General features: G+C 39.2%; 1 protein-coding gene and 1 pseudogene across 1 annotated transcript in view; both read left to right on the forward strand.

The window, feature by feature from the left end:
• Window positions 1–205: 205 nt before the first annotated feature.
• On the forward strand, window positions 206–6569 carry LOC136388293 (zinc finger protein 709-like; annotated as a pseudogene).
• A 9285-nt stretch (window positions 6570–15854) lies between these two features.
• LOC136379636 (zinc finger protein 709-like) overlaps window positions 15855–17902 on the forward strand; it is a 37589-nt gene continuing 35541 nt past the window's right edge. Inside the window, 1 exon segment of the mRNA XM_066347095.1 lies at window positions 15855–15967. Within this exon segment, the coding sequence (XP_066203192.1) occupies window positions 15965–15967 (3 nt within the window). The 5' untranslated portion in view covers window positions 15855–15964.

Genomic DNA, 17902 nt, shown 5'->3' on the forward strand with positions numbered 1-17902 from the left:
TTATTGCAAAGCAGTGTTTGTATTCAATTTTAAATAATTCACTCAGACAAGGGGAAAACCTACAATTCTGTTATAAACCATAAAAATGTAGTTTAAATATTCTAATAATATAAAATCACTGATAAAGAAATCACTAATAGCATACTTCTTGGTTTTTTACAGATGTCATATGGTAGAGAGACTGTGAAGGGAAGGAGAGTAGTAAATGTGGAGAAAACTTCAGCCTCATTCCAAATGTCAATCTGAAGAAGAAGAAAAACCATGGGAGTATAGTGTGTGTGGGAAAGTCTTCATGCATTATTCATCCTATAATATGGACAATAGATGTCACACTGGACACAAGCCCTCTGAGTATCAGAATTATAGAGAGAAGCAATATAAATGTAATGTATGTGGGAAAGCCTTCAGTTACCTCCAGTGGTTTGAAAAATATGAAGAAAATCACAATAGAGAAAAAATCCATCAATGTGAGGAATGTGGGAAAATCTTTAGTTCTTCAAGTTTACTTCAAATGCATGAAAGAACCCACACTGGAGAGAAACTTTATCAATGTGAACAATGTGTTAAAGCCTACATGTATTATAGTGCCTTAAAAAAACACCAAAGAACTCACACAGGTGAGAAGCCCTATGAATGTAAGCAATGTAGTAAAGCTTTCAGTTCTCATCTAGGTTTTCAAATACATGAAGGTAGTCACACTGGAGAGAAACCCTACGAGTGTAAAAAATGTGGTGAAGCCTTTATTTGTTTGTTATCTTCGAAGTCATGAAAAGATTCATACTGTAGAGAAACCCTGTGAATGTAAGGAATGTGGGAAAGACTTCAGACGTTATCAAAGTTTTCAAAAACATGAAAGAACTCACACTGGAGAGAAACCTTATGAATGCAAAATATGTGGTAAAGCCTTCAGTTGTGTCAGTTCTCTTTGACGTCATGTCATGAAAAAATTCATAATGGACAGAAACGCTATGAATGTAAGAAATATGGGTTAGCCTACAGTTATTTTAGTACCTTACAAAGTCATGAAAGTATTCCTATGGGAGAGAAACCTTATGAATGTAAGGAATGTGGGAAAGCCTTTAGATCAGGGGTAGTCAACCTTTTTATACCTACCGCCCACTTTTGTATCTCTGTTAGTAGTAAAATTTTCTAACTGCCCACTGGTTCCACGGTAATGGTGATTTATAAAGTAGGGAAGTAACTTTACTTTATAAAATTTATAAAACAGAGTTACAGCAAGTTAAAGCATATAATAATAATGACTTACCAAGTACTTTATGTCAGATTTTTGCTAAGTTTGGCAGAATAAATCTTTATAAAACAACTTACTATAGCCTGACCTGTGGTGGCGCAGTGGATAAAGTGTCGACCTGGAAATGCTGAGGTCGCTGGTTTGAAGCCCTGGGCTTGCCTGGTCAAGGCACATATGGGAGTTGATGCTCTCAGCTCCTCCCCCCCTTCTCTCTCTCCCCTCTCTCCCTGTCTCTCTCTCTCCCTCTCTCTCTCCTCTCTAAAATGAATAAAAAAAAGATGGCAGAGTGCTAAGGGAGAAGCCAGTTTGTAAAAAACAAACAAACACAACTTACTATAGTTAAATCTATCTTTTTATTTATACTTTGGTTGCTCCACTACTGCCCACCATGAAAGCTGGAATGCTCACTAGTGGGTGGTAGGGACCAGGTTGACTACCACTGCTTTAGATGGTATCAAAGTTTTCAAACACATGAAAGAAATCACAGTGGAGAGAAACCATGTATGTAAAAAATGTAGTAAACCATTTAGTTGTCTTCATTATCTTCAAAAACATGAAATAAATTACACTGCAAAGAAATGTTATGAATGTAAAAACTGTAATAAAACATTTAGGTATCCCAGTGATCTTCAAAAACATGAAAGAAGTCACTCTGGACAAAAACCCTTTGAATGCAAACAATGTGGTAAAGCCTACAGAGATCATATTTCCTTACAAATCCACAAAAGAACTCACACTGGAGAGAAACCCTATGAATGTAAGAAATGTGGGAAAGCCTTCATTTATCGTACAATGTTTCAAAGACACATGACAAGGCACACTGGAGAAAAAACATAGAAAAGTTCAGAATTTGGGAAAGGCTTCAGTTACTCCATTTCATATCAAAAGTAAGAAATAATTTATTAGATAAATACTCTTGATTGTAAACAGCTTGAAAAGTCTTGAATTGATCTTTGTTTTTACATGTGAAAATGCCCCCCCCACCCAAAAAATAAAAAGGTAAGTTACATGAGAAAGCTTAATAGAATTTCAGGTATGATGTGTCTCAAAACTTTCAATATGAAACAGTTCTTATTAAAGCTGTAAATATACTGTATTTGTTGAACTTCTTTAAAAAATTTTTAAAACTTTTATTTATTTTTTATTCAGCAAGAGGGAGAGAGATGAGAAGCATCAACTCATGGTTGTGGAACCTTAGTTGTTTATTGATTGCTTTCTCATATGTGCCTTGACTGGGGTGGTGGTGGGGACTCCAGCAGAGGCAGTGACCCCTTGCTCAAGCCAGCGACCTTGAACTCAAGCCAGCGACCATGAGGTCATGTCTATGATCTCACATTCAAGCTGGTGACCCTGCGCTCAAGCCGGATGAGCCTGTGCTCAAGCCAGTGACCTCGGGGTTTTGAACTGGTCAGAATTGTTGAACCTCTTTTAATAGTACATCATTGGACTGTGGATTTCTACTAATTACTTCTCGAAATAAATACCATATGTAAGACACTTTCCCCATGTGTAAGACACTCCCATGTATAAGATGCACCTTAATTTGAAAAAAAATGTATTTCATAAAGTTATTGAACTCAAATTTTATTCATCATAAAATTCATACAAATCCTCATCTGCACAAAAAAGCGGGAAATGCAAGGAAAAGATTCTACAACCTCTGTATAAGACGCAACCAGATTGTAGAACCCCAATTTTTTGAAAAACAGTGCATCTTATACATGGAGAAATATGGTACATGAGATATTTCTGAGTGTGTCTTTCAAAAATAGTATATAAGATTAATAGGTAGTGCTTTTTCCTTAAAATATACACTTCACAAAAATTAAGGGATATTTTAAAATTAATATGAAGCAATAAGATATCCCCTAATTTTTGTGAGCCGTATGTTTAACAATATTTTCTCTGGATTTTGAAGCCTGTTAGACTCATAAATAAATTGAGATGTTTTTTCTTCTTCTTTTTTAAATATATATAGTTAGGTTACATTTTTTTTGTAATGTTTTATTTGTTCTGTTTTGGAAGCTAATGAAAAATGACAGTTTGGTATTTGGGTTTTCCAAGTGGCCTGAGGCTGTCCTCTCTGTCCCTAGTCCATTATACATACTCAACCTTTCCCTCTGACAAAGCTTCTTTTTGAGGATGATGAGTATTAAGACCCTATTTCTATGTTTTATACTAATAAATAGTTGGAATAAATTTTACATGTGGTAAGTTTAGAAAAAGAATATAGTTTCATGTGAATTATTATTTTCATATTTGGACTTTTGTTTTTTGTTTTTTCTTCAATGTTTGGTGAGTAGACTTTTAATTAAGAAGAAGTACCTGGCCTGACCAGGTAGTGGCACAGTGGATAGAGCGTCAGATTGTGATGCACAGGATCCAGGTTCAAAACCCCAAGGTCGCCAGCTTGAGTGTGGGTTCATGTGGCTTGAGCATGGGCTCACAGCTTGAGCACGGGGTCCCTGGCTTCAGCATGGGATCATAAACATGAGCTCATGGTCACTGGCTTGAGCCCAAAGGTTGCTGGCTTGAACTCAAGGTCACTGGCTTGAGCAAGGGGTTACTTGCTCTACTATAGCGCCTGGTCAAGGCACATATGAGAAAATAATCAATGAATAACTAAAGTGCCACAATGAAGAATTGATGCTTCTCATCTCTCTCCCTTCCTGCCTGTCTGTCCCTATCTGTCCCTCTCTCTGTCTCTCTCTTTCTGTCTGTCACAAAAAATAAAAAATAAAAAAAGGACAAGAAGAAGGACCTGTAATAGGACAACAAAATTTAGAGCTGGAAATTTCCTTTGCTACTGGTGATGGTAGGCCCTTGATTTTCCAGAATCCATCTCCTTTATGGTTCATGTTAGAATTTCTTAGTAGCCTCTCTAGCATGAGTTTTGAAAAGCAAAAATAAAGAAGTTATCAGATGGATTTTGGAGTCACCATTCAGACAAATACATTGGATCTTTGACAACATCTCCCAGTTCTTTTTCTGAATTCTTTGATCTCCCAATCAAGACTATCCTCAAAACTGCCACCAACTGTCTGATATCCATTTTCCCAAGAAGTATAGATTTCTACCGATGTCTTCACAAGATGTGCAGCAATGACCCATCAGAGTTTGGATTTTTCTGTCAGCCCTCTGTGTCCATCAGGAAACTGATACAGACTTTTTAAGCTTGGGAGTATTATCTGATTACTCTCTTCTCTAGATTAAATCTGTATAAGATCTAAATTGTATAGAAATACAGTACAGTGCTGTTACTAGTGTTAGTATGTGTTCCTGATTGAACATGACATCTGCAATGGTGCCATCACAGAGAAGTGTTACGGGACTCGCAAGGAATAAGACATATCAGATGAAAGTAGTATAAGCAGAGGGCTGAAACGCTTAGGCAGAATCAACCGTGAGAAACTGCGCCACTGCATATTTATTGAGTTCCAAAAGCCACAGCTCAGCAGATAAAACCAGAAAGCTACAAAAGCTTTTTTCCCCATTTGTTTCATCCCCAACCCTGCACATCTACTGTTTCCTTCATGATCAAGGACACAAGAAGAGTCAGAATCTCAGAGCTTATCAATCATAAAGGACATCTGGTTCTTGGAGGCATTCCTCCAAGAATCCTGTGTACTTGGATTCAAGTAACTCCAGACCAGTCTCCTGTTATAGTTAACACACTCCAAGATCTCTTGTCTCTAAGTAACCCCTGCTTTGAAGTTAACTGCCGTTTAGATTTGTGCAGGGTCTTTTCCTTCATACCCCCCTTTTTTGTTTAGCTTGCACTTTATGTAGCATAAGAGATAACATGGCAGATTGCTACTCTATTTTGCTTTGATGCTGATTTCCTCTTCTTCTGACTTATATAATAAAAGAAATATAAAGCAAATGATTGATATAATGCCGCCTACAGTTCCTCCAAAATTTTAAACTGTTTTAGAGGATACAAGTTACTGATTCCATCAGAAATAGCAGTTAATAAATTTTCTCCATCAATCAATTTCAACTGATCCTTAAAAGTAGTGTCAATATGCTTTTGTAAATGTAAAATTTCCATAGTTAAGTTTCCATGATTTAACAAGTGTTTTTTAACATTTTTCCCAAGGGAAATGAGTATGATTCCAAAGATAGGGATAATACAAAAAGTAGTTACATTCCAATCACATTTTAGTTTAATTTGTCTTTGCAGACTAACATTTGATCTCCTAACATAATCACAGTCTGTTCTAAATCATTAACCATAGCATTAATTTCACTATCTATATGTCATTGAGAAGTCCACAGTTCAGAATTTTCATGCCATTTTTGTACAAAGTCCACAGTCTGTATACTTTGATGTAATGTAACTCCAGATACAGCAGCCATGGTGGTTACAGCTATTAATCCCATAATGATGGCGATTATCAGTCCAACTAATCTCTTGGTTTGCTTCAAAGACTTGATAAGAGGTTGTAACAGCATCATACAAGGGAAATCTTGCCATATCCGATGCATTTGTACTGGAATCCATACTCCTGTTCTGGCTCTTAAAATGTATAGACTTTGACTATTTTTATTAAAAAGAAGAGAAGAGTTAATACATGTATAAAAAGCAAAGTTATTGCAAGTTATAGAATAATTTTCAGCTGTCCATTTGGTTTCACCGATAATAGATACGTCTCATTCTATTTAAAGGTTAACCTAGTATGATTAGAAGGAAGATTTCTCCAGATTTCTCCTTTCCATGCTGACATATGTTTAAGTGCTGTAGCTATTTTCCTCAAATGATATTGTTTAGGACCAAATTTTATGTGAGGAGTTTGAGGTGACATCCCTCCTCCATGCCATATGATAGTATGATTACCTTGACCATCAGCTGTAATTGAACCATTATTCTTATGCCACCTTAAATCAGCACCCTGACCTTTAACTAAGGTGGAACCATGAGGGCTCCAATCTGTGATGTTTCCACAGGAAATACTAAGTAAAACCCAAGCAATTTCACCTCTGCAATCTTCCCAATGTACCCATTCATTCAGCTGATTAACAATTGCAGTGTGAGAGGGTGGTAAATCAGGTGGAGGTTCAGGACCATGTACAGATAGATGTATTACCTTCAAATCCATATCCTTGTAACAAAAACAAACGGTTTTTTTTCCTTCTCCTTTAATGTTATTTTTTACAATAGAGAGCCAAGCTTGAGCTTCTATTTTTAAACAATGTTGCTCATATCCTATACATATAGGTAATCCCTCAACTCCTGTTGTACAATTTTCTAATCTTATTCCTTCTTCCGAAGGTGCTAAGGGACCTCTATCATCAAAAGGTCCTGGAAGCCAATTAGAGTTATTAACAAAAATAGGAATGGCACTATCTTCCCAATAAATAGCTCTACTTAATGGAGGATTAGGGATGTATGCACAGTAACTAAAATTTTCAGCCCCACTTACCAGAATTGTTACCAAGGCAATAATTGCTAAGAACTGATTAGTAGCATTTTGTTATTTTCTAGTAGCTTGTAGCATCTTTTTACCCTCCAAGGTCAGCTTTTTAAGTTGACTCCAACTTGGTATTTTAGCCTCTCAGTACTAGGCAGCGGCACCTTTAATATTCTTCTTCCAAGGTTTAATGCTTCCATCTCGGCAATGGGTGGATATGGAAAGAATCTATTTCTCTTGCTCATGTTGTTAGTTTAAATCGGCAGGCAGGGATCCAAAGGACTTCGCTGGATTCTGAAATGACACAAGGAAACCCTCTTCCCCAATGTTGTACTACACCAGGTACCCATTGATTCAATTCATTTTTATAATGCACAGCTTGATTAATCTTAGAACTACAGTGTGTCCGTAAAGTCATGGTGCACCTTTGACCGGTCACAGGAAAGCAACAAAAGACGATAGAAATGTGAAATCTGCACCAAATTAAAGGAAAACCCTCCCAGTTTCTGTAGGATGAGTGGCAGCATGTGTGCATGCGCAGACGATGACGTAACACCATGTATACAGCGGAGCAGCCCACGGCCATGCCAGTCGAGATGTGGACGGTACAGAGGAAAGTTCAGTGTGTTCTGTGGCTCACTAAATTCGAATCCATGACCAAAGTGCAACGTGAATATCGGCGCGTTTATAATGAAGCGCCACCACATAGGAATAACATTACTCGGTGGGATAAGAGTTGAAGGAAACTGGCAGTTTGGTGGAGAAACCCCGTTCTGGTAGGCCATCAGTTAGTGATGAGTCTGTAGAGGCTATACGGGATAGCTACCTCAGGAACCCTAAAAAAAATCTGTGCGTGAGCTCACATCAAACTGCACTGAATAGGTATGAAACTGGGAGAGTTTTTCTTTTATTTGGTGCAGATTTCACATTTCTGTCGTCTTTTGTTGCTTTCCTGTGACCGGTCAAAAGTGCACCGTGACTTTATGGACACACTGTATTATTTTTTGGCCAGTGTCTGCCTGCAGCAAATCATCCTTACCTGTCTTTAAGAAATTTAAAGTAAATAAAGCTTTGTGTAACATAATTCTAGGGGATAATCTTCCTTCTCCCCCTTTTTGTTTAAGTAATATATTTTTCAGAGTGCGATTACTGCTCTCAATAATTGCCTGTCCTTGTGGATTATATGGAATTCCAGTAGTATGTTTAATATTCCAAAATGCTAAGAATTGTTGAAATTTAGCAGATGTATAGGCAGGACCATTGTTGGTTTTGATTGCTTTAGGAATGCCTATTACATTAAAAGCTTCTATAAGATGTTGAATGACACAATCAGCCTTTTCTCCAGGCAAAGGTGTGGCCTATCAAAAGGAAGAATAAGTATCAATAGATCAGTGTACATAAGATAGTTTTCCAAAGGAAGAAATATGAGTTACATTTATTTGCCACAGGTCATTACTGTGTTGTCCTCTAGGATTCATTCCTCCTGGTAATGGAGGAGTGTTTATAAAATACAGTACTGAGGACATTTTCTAACAATATTTTGAGCCTCTCGCCTGGTTATCTTAAATTTTTGCATTGAACTTTTTCTATTCATATGAGTCTCTGCATGAAATTTAGCAGCTGTCTCTATTGATCCAATGAATAATTGATCAATTTTATTATTTGCAGTAGACATAGGGCCTGGTAAAGCTGTATGAGAACGAATGTGAGTTATATAGATAGGCAAATTTCATTTCCACAAAAAAGTTTTAACTCTTGAAACAATTTGTGTAATTCAGAACTATCATTTGAAATGTAAACAGTTTCTATAAGTTTAACTGTATGTTCTACATTTTGTGAATCAGTAACAATGTTAATAGGGCAAGGAAAATTATTAAGAAGTAATAATACAGCAGATAACTGCTTCTTGAACAAATGTATATGGAATCTTTTTTACTTTTGTCACTGGTCCAGTATATCCAGCGATACCTAATTTATTTGCATAAGTATAAAAAGTAGTAGCCTTTTGAAATGGCCAAGCCGATACTTTAGTCTGCAAAATCCATTGTGTTCTTTTTAGAAATTGAATTATTTTATCTGTATGATACTGATTGTTTACGGTACCAAAATAATCAACTAACACAATTTGCCAATCAATATTTAACTTCCAGTTTTCTGAAATTGGATTACATGTAAAAGGTACAATAATTTTATTTGGATCATTTCCAGTTAGTTGTCGTATCCTAAGTCTACTTTTAGTAATTAAAATACAGATTTTTCTCTAAGTAAGTATATAATTTCTTTTGAGTCTTATGTGGTAGAAATTGCCATTCTAATATATTGTTTTCTTGCCATATGATGCCAGAAGGAGAATGTTCTGAGGAAAAAATAATTAATTGAGTAGGTTGATGTGTATTAATTTGATCTAAATAAGTATGAATAATTTTTTCAATAAGTGATAGCTCTTGTTTTGCCATTTCTGTTAACTGTCTAGGACTGTTTAAATCAGAATCTCCTTGAAGAATATTAAATAAATTCATTAGTGCATAAGTAGAGATTCCTAGAGAGGGTCTCAACCAATTAATATCACCCAATAATTTTTAAAAGTCATTTAAGGTTTTTAAGGAGTCAGTTCGTAAATTGACTTTTTGAGGAATAATTCTTTGATTTCCAATTATATCCCCTAAATACTTAAAAGGACAAAATATTTGAATTTTGTCTTCAGCTATGATTAATCTGTACTAATTCAAGGTTTCAGAAGCATCTTTAAGGATGACTGAAAGTTCAACATTATTTTCACAAGCTATCAGTATGTCATCCATATAATGGGTTATCAAAGATTGAAGATATTTATGATAAATTTTTTCTAAAGGTTGATTTACATAATTTTGACACAGTGTCAAGCTATTCAACATTCCTTGTGGAAGGAATATAAACTTAGTAAGAATAGTTATAGTTAGTTCTGCTTATTGTTATAGACACAACAGCTAACATTGCTAGAAACAGAGTCAATGATGTTTCTGAATTCTTAGTCCTAATTAAAACATATTTTGCTCCTGGGTAAGTTTCTTTAATTGTTTAGAAGATAAATGTTTTTCTTCATAAGAGGCCAAATGACCTTCATTATCTTTCCATTGTAAAAAAAACTTAAGAGCTTCGTTAGGGACTTTGCCCTAAGCCTTACAGCTTAGTGACCACTGCATAAGTGGGCCAGGGAGCAAACTAATGTTCCTTAGCAATAACAGATGCATTAGCTTCTATATCTAAAAGGTTTTTTTGTATTGCTAAGTCTATTGTAGGTCATCAGAGGAGCCAACTTAGTTGCTCCTAAGTAGGCAGTTCAGTATTTTGTGTTGTAGTTGCCTTCATCTTTATTTCTCTAATAACTTTTAGCTCTAGGCTTAGTCTCTTTATTTCTTCTTCTGATGGCTCAAAGATGTCAAATCTTCCTTTCTTCTATTTCCGACTTATGCTGTGGCTTCAATCTTCTGGAAGGTATCTACTGGTTTCCTGTATCTGTGGAGATAAGAGCAAATCCTCGCCCCTACATTTTGCCTACATTGCTGTTGTAAATTAGCAACCTATCCCAGTCTAAAAAGTTCATCTTGTGTAATATTAACAGGCGGGATAGCGTTAGCATTCTGATTAGCTTGAATATGAGCTTGATCCTCCTACTAAGTCATAAATTGTAACTATTTCGCTTTTGAAAAAAACAGTCCGAGTTAACATCTCTAAATTTTTTGAGATAAAACATTCAGAGTCCATGAAGGAGGATAGCAGTCCTTGTGTATAAGGAGAGTTAGTTCTATACTGGGAGCAAGCCATTTTTAACTCTTTAAGAGTTGTGACAGGGATTTGGTCATTTTGAGTATAAAAACCTCCTTAGGGGAATTGTGGATTAGGTCCAAATGGAGTGAGTGTGACAGTAAAAGCTTCTAATGCTGGACTTACAAATTTTAAATCCCCTTCTTCTCTAGCGTGCATTATTGCTTTCATAAGAGGTGTAAGAATAGGTTCCTTAGCTTGTTTTTCAGGTACAACAATAGGTACTGAACCTACAAATGTATTAGCAGAGGGGGCTTCTGTGGGTAGGGCTAGATACTGCCGTGGACCAGCGCAGCTCCTAATAACGGTGCGGAATTGAGGAAACACACTTAGTCAAAACAAAACCGATGGGACCGGGAGGACTCCTCAAACTGCCTGGCAGTATCTGAGTGCCTCATAGCCCCAGTTCGCTTTATTATATAGACCTATGCAAATCAAGGACCCTGATACAAAGTTTCACATCAAAGGCTAAGGTAGGAACTCTCCCAAGGCAAAAACAGGATACATTAGTGAAATTTACAAACATCTGAAACAAACAAAGAGTCAGAGGAAGGGCATGTATATTGCTTTCTGCAACCCAAGGAAGTAAGTGGAGTGGGTGCAAATACTCAGCATCAAAGCCAAATATGGAGATGGAGGGGGGAGAACTTAGCCTTTTGCCAAGCCTCGAATCTATAATGGCTTTTTGCCATTAACGGTCCACAACAAGATACAAGAAAAATGGTGGTGGAGCAGAGGGAGTAACAGAAGGAGGAGGTGGAGGCTAATTATCTTGGTCAGTTTTGAAAGGGTTAATACTATATTGAACCTCCTTGTCAGAAAGTTTAGACTTTAATTTTAAAAGTCACTCCTTTAATTGTTTAGAAGATAAATGTTTTTCTTCATAAGAGGCCAAATGACCTTCATTATCTTTCCATTGTAAAAAAATTTAAGAGCTTCGTTAGGGACTTTGCCCTAAGCCTTACAGCTTAGTGACCACTGCATAAGTGGGCCAGGGAGCAAACTAATGTTCCTTAGCAATAACAGATGCATTAGCTTCTATATCTAAAAGGTTTTTTTGTATTGCTAAGTCTATTGTAGGTCATCAGAGGAGCCAAATTCCCGCTTTCCTCGAGGCCCCTTTTGCAGAGTATGGCCTGACAAGCAGCCAACTGCCTGAAGCAGCTTGAAACAAACTATTGAAATGACTTATCAGGGCCCTGCTTAGTTTTGCTTAATTCCTTTGTTTTACAGATCTGAGCATATCTTTGCACACAAACAAGATGATTTTCAGCACAGAAACACAAGTATAATACATAACTTAGATTAATCCTAATACTTGAACTACTATTTGACTTTTAACTTTGAATACACCTTACAATGCATTAACCAAATTAACAAGTCGTAAGGATTCATATTTTATTCAATTTAAATTTAAATGAGTGCTCCTCACAATTTCTAATTTTAAAACAAAAAATATATGGATGAAACTTTTTTTTTTAATATAAGAGCCAGCATTTCCAATTTTTGCATGCAAGAACTTAATTCAGGCTTTAAAAAAAATCACATTTTAGACAATATCACACAAAAACTAAACAGAAACTAGAATCAGACAAACCAGACAAACAAGAGAGAAACCTGGGATTTTAGAGCACAGACTAGAAAGATGCCTTCCTGATTTTAGTCAGGGCATTTTCTGACAGAGACTAAAGATAGATGAGACTAATCAAAATCTCCTGAGAAGAAAATAAAACTCAGTGGCCACTAAGAGATTTTATAATCGGATTCATCAGGAGTTCCCCATCTAAATTTCCAGGTGAAGAATAAGAAAGAAACAAAATGATAGTTCAGAGGATTGTAGCTAAAACATTAAAGAAAATCAGTAAGCATTCTCCATTTTTCAGATTTTTTCTTTATTACAAAGACTGGAGAATTCTAAGGACTTTGTGATTCCTCTATATGACCTAATTCTAATTGAGTTTGTACCAATTGATGTAATGCTTCAAGCTTCTCTCCTTTTAGCAGCTACTTCTCAACCTATATTGGTTTTTTACTTAACCATTATCAATATCAGACATTACTTCACTAGCTGGAGGCCATGCGGATACAGAATCAGACTATAATGGTTGCAAAGCCAAAGAAATTAAATTACAGAGACCAAAGAGAAAGAGGAATAGTATCTCCTATTGATGAGCACATCATAAAGCTCTCAGTACTTGGTTCCATGTTTTTAAACATAAAGCAGCCTTTCCTTGTGGCTGAAACCAATAACAATGCTTCTTAACATTTTAAAAAAGTAACTTAAAGTTCTTAACCTTAACAGTTATACTGGACCCTTTTTTTATTTTAATTTTTTAATTTTTTTTTTCTTTACAGGGACAGAGAGAGAGAGAGTCAGAGAGAGGGATAGATAGGGACAGACAGACAGGAACAAAGAGAGATGAGAAGCATCAATCATCAGTTTTTTGTTGCGGCACCTTAGTTGTTCATTGATTGCTTTCTCATATGTGCCTTGACCGTCGGCCTTCAGCAGACCGAGAAACCCCTTGCTTGAGCCAGCGACCTTGGGTCTAAGCTGGTGAGCATTTTTCATTTTGCTCAAGCCAGATGGGCCCGCGCTCAAATTGGCAACCTTGGGGTCTCGAACCTGGGTCCTCGGCATCCCAGTCCAACGCTCTATCCACTGCGCCACCACTTGGTCAGGCTACCGGACCCTTTTAATAATGCTTGCAGTAGTTTCATGTACTGCAGGGGTCTCAAACTCAACTCAGCATGTGGGCCGCAGAGCAAGATCACAGCCGTTCGGCAGGTCGCACTAGGTCTACAAAAGGCAACTGTTACACAACACTTTTCTTGAACTTCGTGGATTAGTCTGTGGGCCGCACAAAATTGTTCAGCGGGCCGCGAGTTTGAGACCCCTGATGTACTGGGTCTTCACTGATCGGGAATTGGCGTGGAAATTCCCCATGACTCTGCCTCCCGAAGGTTTCGCTTACCTACTGAGTGGACTTATACCTCCTTCGGTCTGATGATCCCGAGACTGCAACCTCTCTCCTTTTTGAGCCCCATGTTGGGCACCAGATGTTATGGGACTCGCAAGGAATAAGACACATCAGATGAGGCCCTGGCCGGTTGGCTCAGCGGCAGAGCCTCGGCCTAGCGTGTGGAGGACCCGGGTTCGATTCCCAGCCAGGGCACACAGGAGAAGCGCCCATTTGCTTCTCCACCCCTCCGCTGCGCTTTCCTCTCTATCTCTCTCTTCCCCTCCCGCAGCCAAGGCTCCATTGGAGCAAAGATGGCCCGGGCGCTGGGCATGGCTCTGTGGCCTCTGCCCCAGGCGCTAGAGTGGCTCTGGTTGCAACATGGCGACGCCCAGGATGGGCAGAGCATCGCCCCCTGATGGGCAGAGCATCGCCCCTGGTGGGAGTGCCGGGTGGATCCCGGTCGGGTGCATGCAGGAGTCTGTCTGACTGTCTCTCCCTGTTTCCAGCTTCAGAAAAATGAAAAAAAAAAAAAAAAAAGACACATCAGATGAAAGTAGTATAGCAGAGGGCTGAAACTCTTAGGCGGAATCAGCCCCGAGAAACTGCGCCACTGCATATTTATTGAGTTCCAAAAGCCACAGCTCAGCAGATAAAACTAGAAAGCTACAAAAGCCTTTTTTTCCCATCCATTTCATTCCCAACTCTGCATGTCTACTGTTTCCTTCATGATCAAGGACATGAGAAAAGTCAGAGTCTTAGAGCTTATCAATCATAAAGGACATCTGGTTCTTCAAGGCATTTCTCCAAGAATCCTGCATACTTGCACTCAAGTAACCCCAAGCCAGTCTCCTGTTATGGTTAACACACTCCAAGATCTTGTCTCCAAGTAACCCCTGCTCTGAAGTTAACTATCGTTTATATTTGTTGCAACACCTTAGTTGTTCATTGATTGCTTTCTCATATGTGCCTTGACCGCTGGCCTTTAGCAGACCGAGTAACCCCTTGCTCGAGCCAGCGACCTTGGGTTGAAGCTGGTGAACTTTTTGCTTAAGCCAGATGAGCCCCCGCTCAAGCTGGCAACCTCAGGGTCTCGAACCTGGGTCCTCCGCATCCCAGACCGATGCTCTATCCACTGCGCCACCGCCTGGCAGGCTATCATTTATATTTGTGCAGGATCTTTTCCCTACACATTTATATTTCAAATATAATTTTTTTTTTTTAAAGATTTTACTTATTGACTTTCCAGAGGGGGGAACAAGAAATATCAGCTCATAGTTGCTTCACTTTAGTTGTTTATTGATTGCTTCTCATATGTACTTTGACCAGGAAAGCCCAGGGCTTTGAACCAGCAATCTCAGCATTCCAGGTTGATGGTCTATCGAGTGGCCAACCCCTATACTCAAATATAAATTTTATACAAATATAATTTAAATATGCAAAAGCTGATCTAAATTAAATTTCCTTCCAGTATAAAATGTATAGCCATGAATTTAATGAACACATCTGACACCCTGTGGTTAGATTGAGAAGAGTGTTTATGCCCAGGCTAGGTCTGGGGTATCCAACTTCCCACCAGGGCCAAGAGGCTCTAGGATTCTTTCTCTTAGGCCCAAAGGAGTGAGGTGGGGCAGGGATGGGTGGAAAGTTTGTTTGCCAGGATCAAAGACAAAAATAAAGCCAGACTCTTAAAGATGGTGCTCACTGTTCAGTGTTTGTGTTTCTAAACAAAGGTCAAAGTTTCATAAGTGGCCTCAAAACCTTGCTCTAAGTCCTTGACTCTCTAAAGCAGTGGTCCCCAACCCCCAGGCCACGGACCGCTATCGGTCCGTGGGCCATTTGGTACTGGTCCGCAGAGAAAGAATAAATAACTTACATTATTTCTGTTTTATTTAAATTTAAGTCTGAACGATGTTTTATTTTTTAAAAATGACCAGATTCCCTCTGTTACATCCATCCAAGACTCACTCTTGACGCTTATCTCGGTCACGTGATACATTTATCCGTCCCACCCTAACGACCGGTCTGTGAAAATATTTTCTGACATAAAACTGGTCCGTGGCCCAAAAAAGGTTGGGGACCACTGCCCTAGAGAGGACATAAGACACATCTGCTCCAATAAGACTTGGCCTGATTCTCTTGTCTGTTCTTGCTCCATCTGAAACGGGTGCACTCGCGTTCACAAAAAGCTGGGTGTAAACAACCTAGAAAATCCCAAGCCATGAAAAAGTTTTGTTTAAAAACAACTGTGCCAAATGCAGACAGTTTCCCACCTGCTAGCGGATGTTGTTTCCCAGACTATCCCCAATAACTGTCACTCAAAAACAAGGAGGTGCGGCCTTGTGAACTGTCCAATCAGGAGCTCCATGGGCACAGGTGGGTGGGGCGAAATAACGGAAGTTGTGCACACCTGTACTCACTGCGGCGGTGGCTCGCCTGCCAAGGTTTCTGGCAGGTGTGCGACAACCTCTGTCCCTTGTGTTCTACACTTTGTGGGAGTCGTAGGCAAGACTCAGGGGGACCCAGGAAACCTAGAAATGGTGAGTGTGCGGAGTGGGGTTCAGAGACGGGAGGAGGCGGCTGGTTGGAACCGGCAGTTTCCGGGCCGGGCTTTCCAGCTTCGCCTAGGGACTCTGCATATTACAGTCCCCTGGAGGTGCCGCTCGGACCTCTGCCCTCTCTGTTTCGCAGCGTGGGGGCTGGGACAGTTGCCTGTACCCCGGAAGGCCTGTTCTGTCACCGTCTGCGGTGACTTCGGCTTCAGAGTCTGTCTGGGCAGCTCTTAGCCCACAGCACCGTTTTTCCCCAGATGGTGCGGTGACCAACGGGAGGGTCCATCAAGGACAGTTGTGATTCGGTCTGCAGAGTTTGTTTTTTTATTTTATTTATTTATTCATTTTAGAGAGGAGAGGGAGAGACAGAGAGAGAGAGAGAGAGAGAGAGAGAGAGAGAAGAGACAGAGAGAGAGAAGGGGGGGAGGAGCTGGAAGCATCAACTCCCATATGTGCCTTGACCAGGCAAGCCCAGGGTTTCGAACCAGCGACCTCAGCATTTCCAGGTGGACGCTTTATCCACTGCGCCACCACAGGTCAGGCCCGGTCTGCAGAGTTTGTGCGTGGAAGCAGCTGTGGTTCGTGGGGTTCCCAGTCCTTCTTTTTCCCCCCAGAGGGACCCATTTTCTCCTGAGTTTTCCAAAGGTTTGGGGAGCAAGGTCTCACTCAGATCCATGACTCTGCGCCAGCCTGCTCTTCCTATGACTGGCAAAAATCCCTCAGTTTCCAGTTCCTTTTCGAATCCAAAGCCAACTTGCCCTCTGCGAGTCATAGCATCATAATAAACTGTTTGTACTCCGTGATGCACTTCAAATAGAACCAATTATTTTATTTATTCTTTTCCCACAGAATCGTGGCTGGTCCGTTTTTAGAGATTTCTATTTTTCGTGGACATTTTACATTAGAGGAAAGGCAAGAATAACCAACTGCCTAGAACTCATTTCATGAAACCCTGCACCCCCTCTCCCAGACCCCCCCCATTTCTTTCCTGGGCGCAGACATACTAGTGGAATTCCTTTGGGTGGAGTTTCCTGTTTAAAAATTTTCCTGAGTGATCTGCTCACAAGTATCCTGGAAAAGATTTAATGACTTATTTTTTCGTTTTTCAACAGGGGTATGTTTTAGAGCTTGAAAGGCTATAAAATAGTTCCAAACATTTAAAAACAATGTGAATTTTAGAAAAACTAAAATATCCCGATTACATTTTATTTTTGTATCTTTCACACTTTCTTCTGCTGAGCCTGTGTAATAAATTATTGATGTCTGGTTTTTACTTTTGGGGTTTTCAAATCAAATCGTAAGGTCTAGACTTACAGAACAATGTGTTCAACTATGATTTACAAACCATTTAGAAATATAATTAATTGATATCTTTCTAAAAGTAATAAATGTTTAGCATTTTCTAGTTGAACTAGCAAAAGACCCTTAAATTTTTTTCTTTCTTCCTTTCCATATAAATGCTATTTTGAAGTGATTTTGCTGGATTGTTCAAACTCTGGGTTTTGTGATTTAAAATTTCAATAGTGGTCCAAAGCAACTGCAGTGGGGAGCAGAAGCCTGTGGTCAGTGACCTGAGTTAAGACTCCCTTGAGCCTGCTAAAGGAAATACCACAGAAAGGCCTAGTTGTTGTTCCCAGGGAGCCTCCCTCTGCAGGGTCCCTACCTGCTCACACCCACTGTTGGGAGTGGGGATACCCTTTCTGAGTTGTGGTTGTGGTTTCTAAGGCCTGGACATTTTTAGATCTTATATATGAGCTTTCCATCCACAGTGCAGTTGATCTTTGAGTCTAATTTCTGTGTATTGAGAAAGTGTACGTAGATCATGGGTTCCAACTTAGAGACAAGGTTTATGAGTCGAGGGTTCAGTGGGTCAGAACTTAAACTGAATCAGCCTGAGAGTTTCCTCGCTGTGAGAATGGAACC

Source organism: Saccopteryx leptura, chromosome 1, assembly GCF_036850995.1.
Source record: "Saccopteryx leptura isolate mSacLep1 chromosome 1, mSacLep1_pri_phased_curated, whole genome shotgun sequence".
Lineage (NCBI taxonomy): Eukaryota > Metazoa > Chordata > Mammalia > Chiroptera > Emballonuridae > Saccopteryx > Saccopteryx leptura.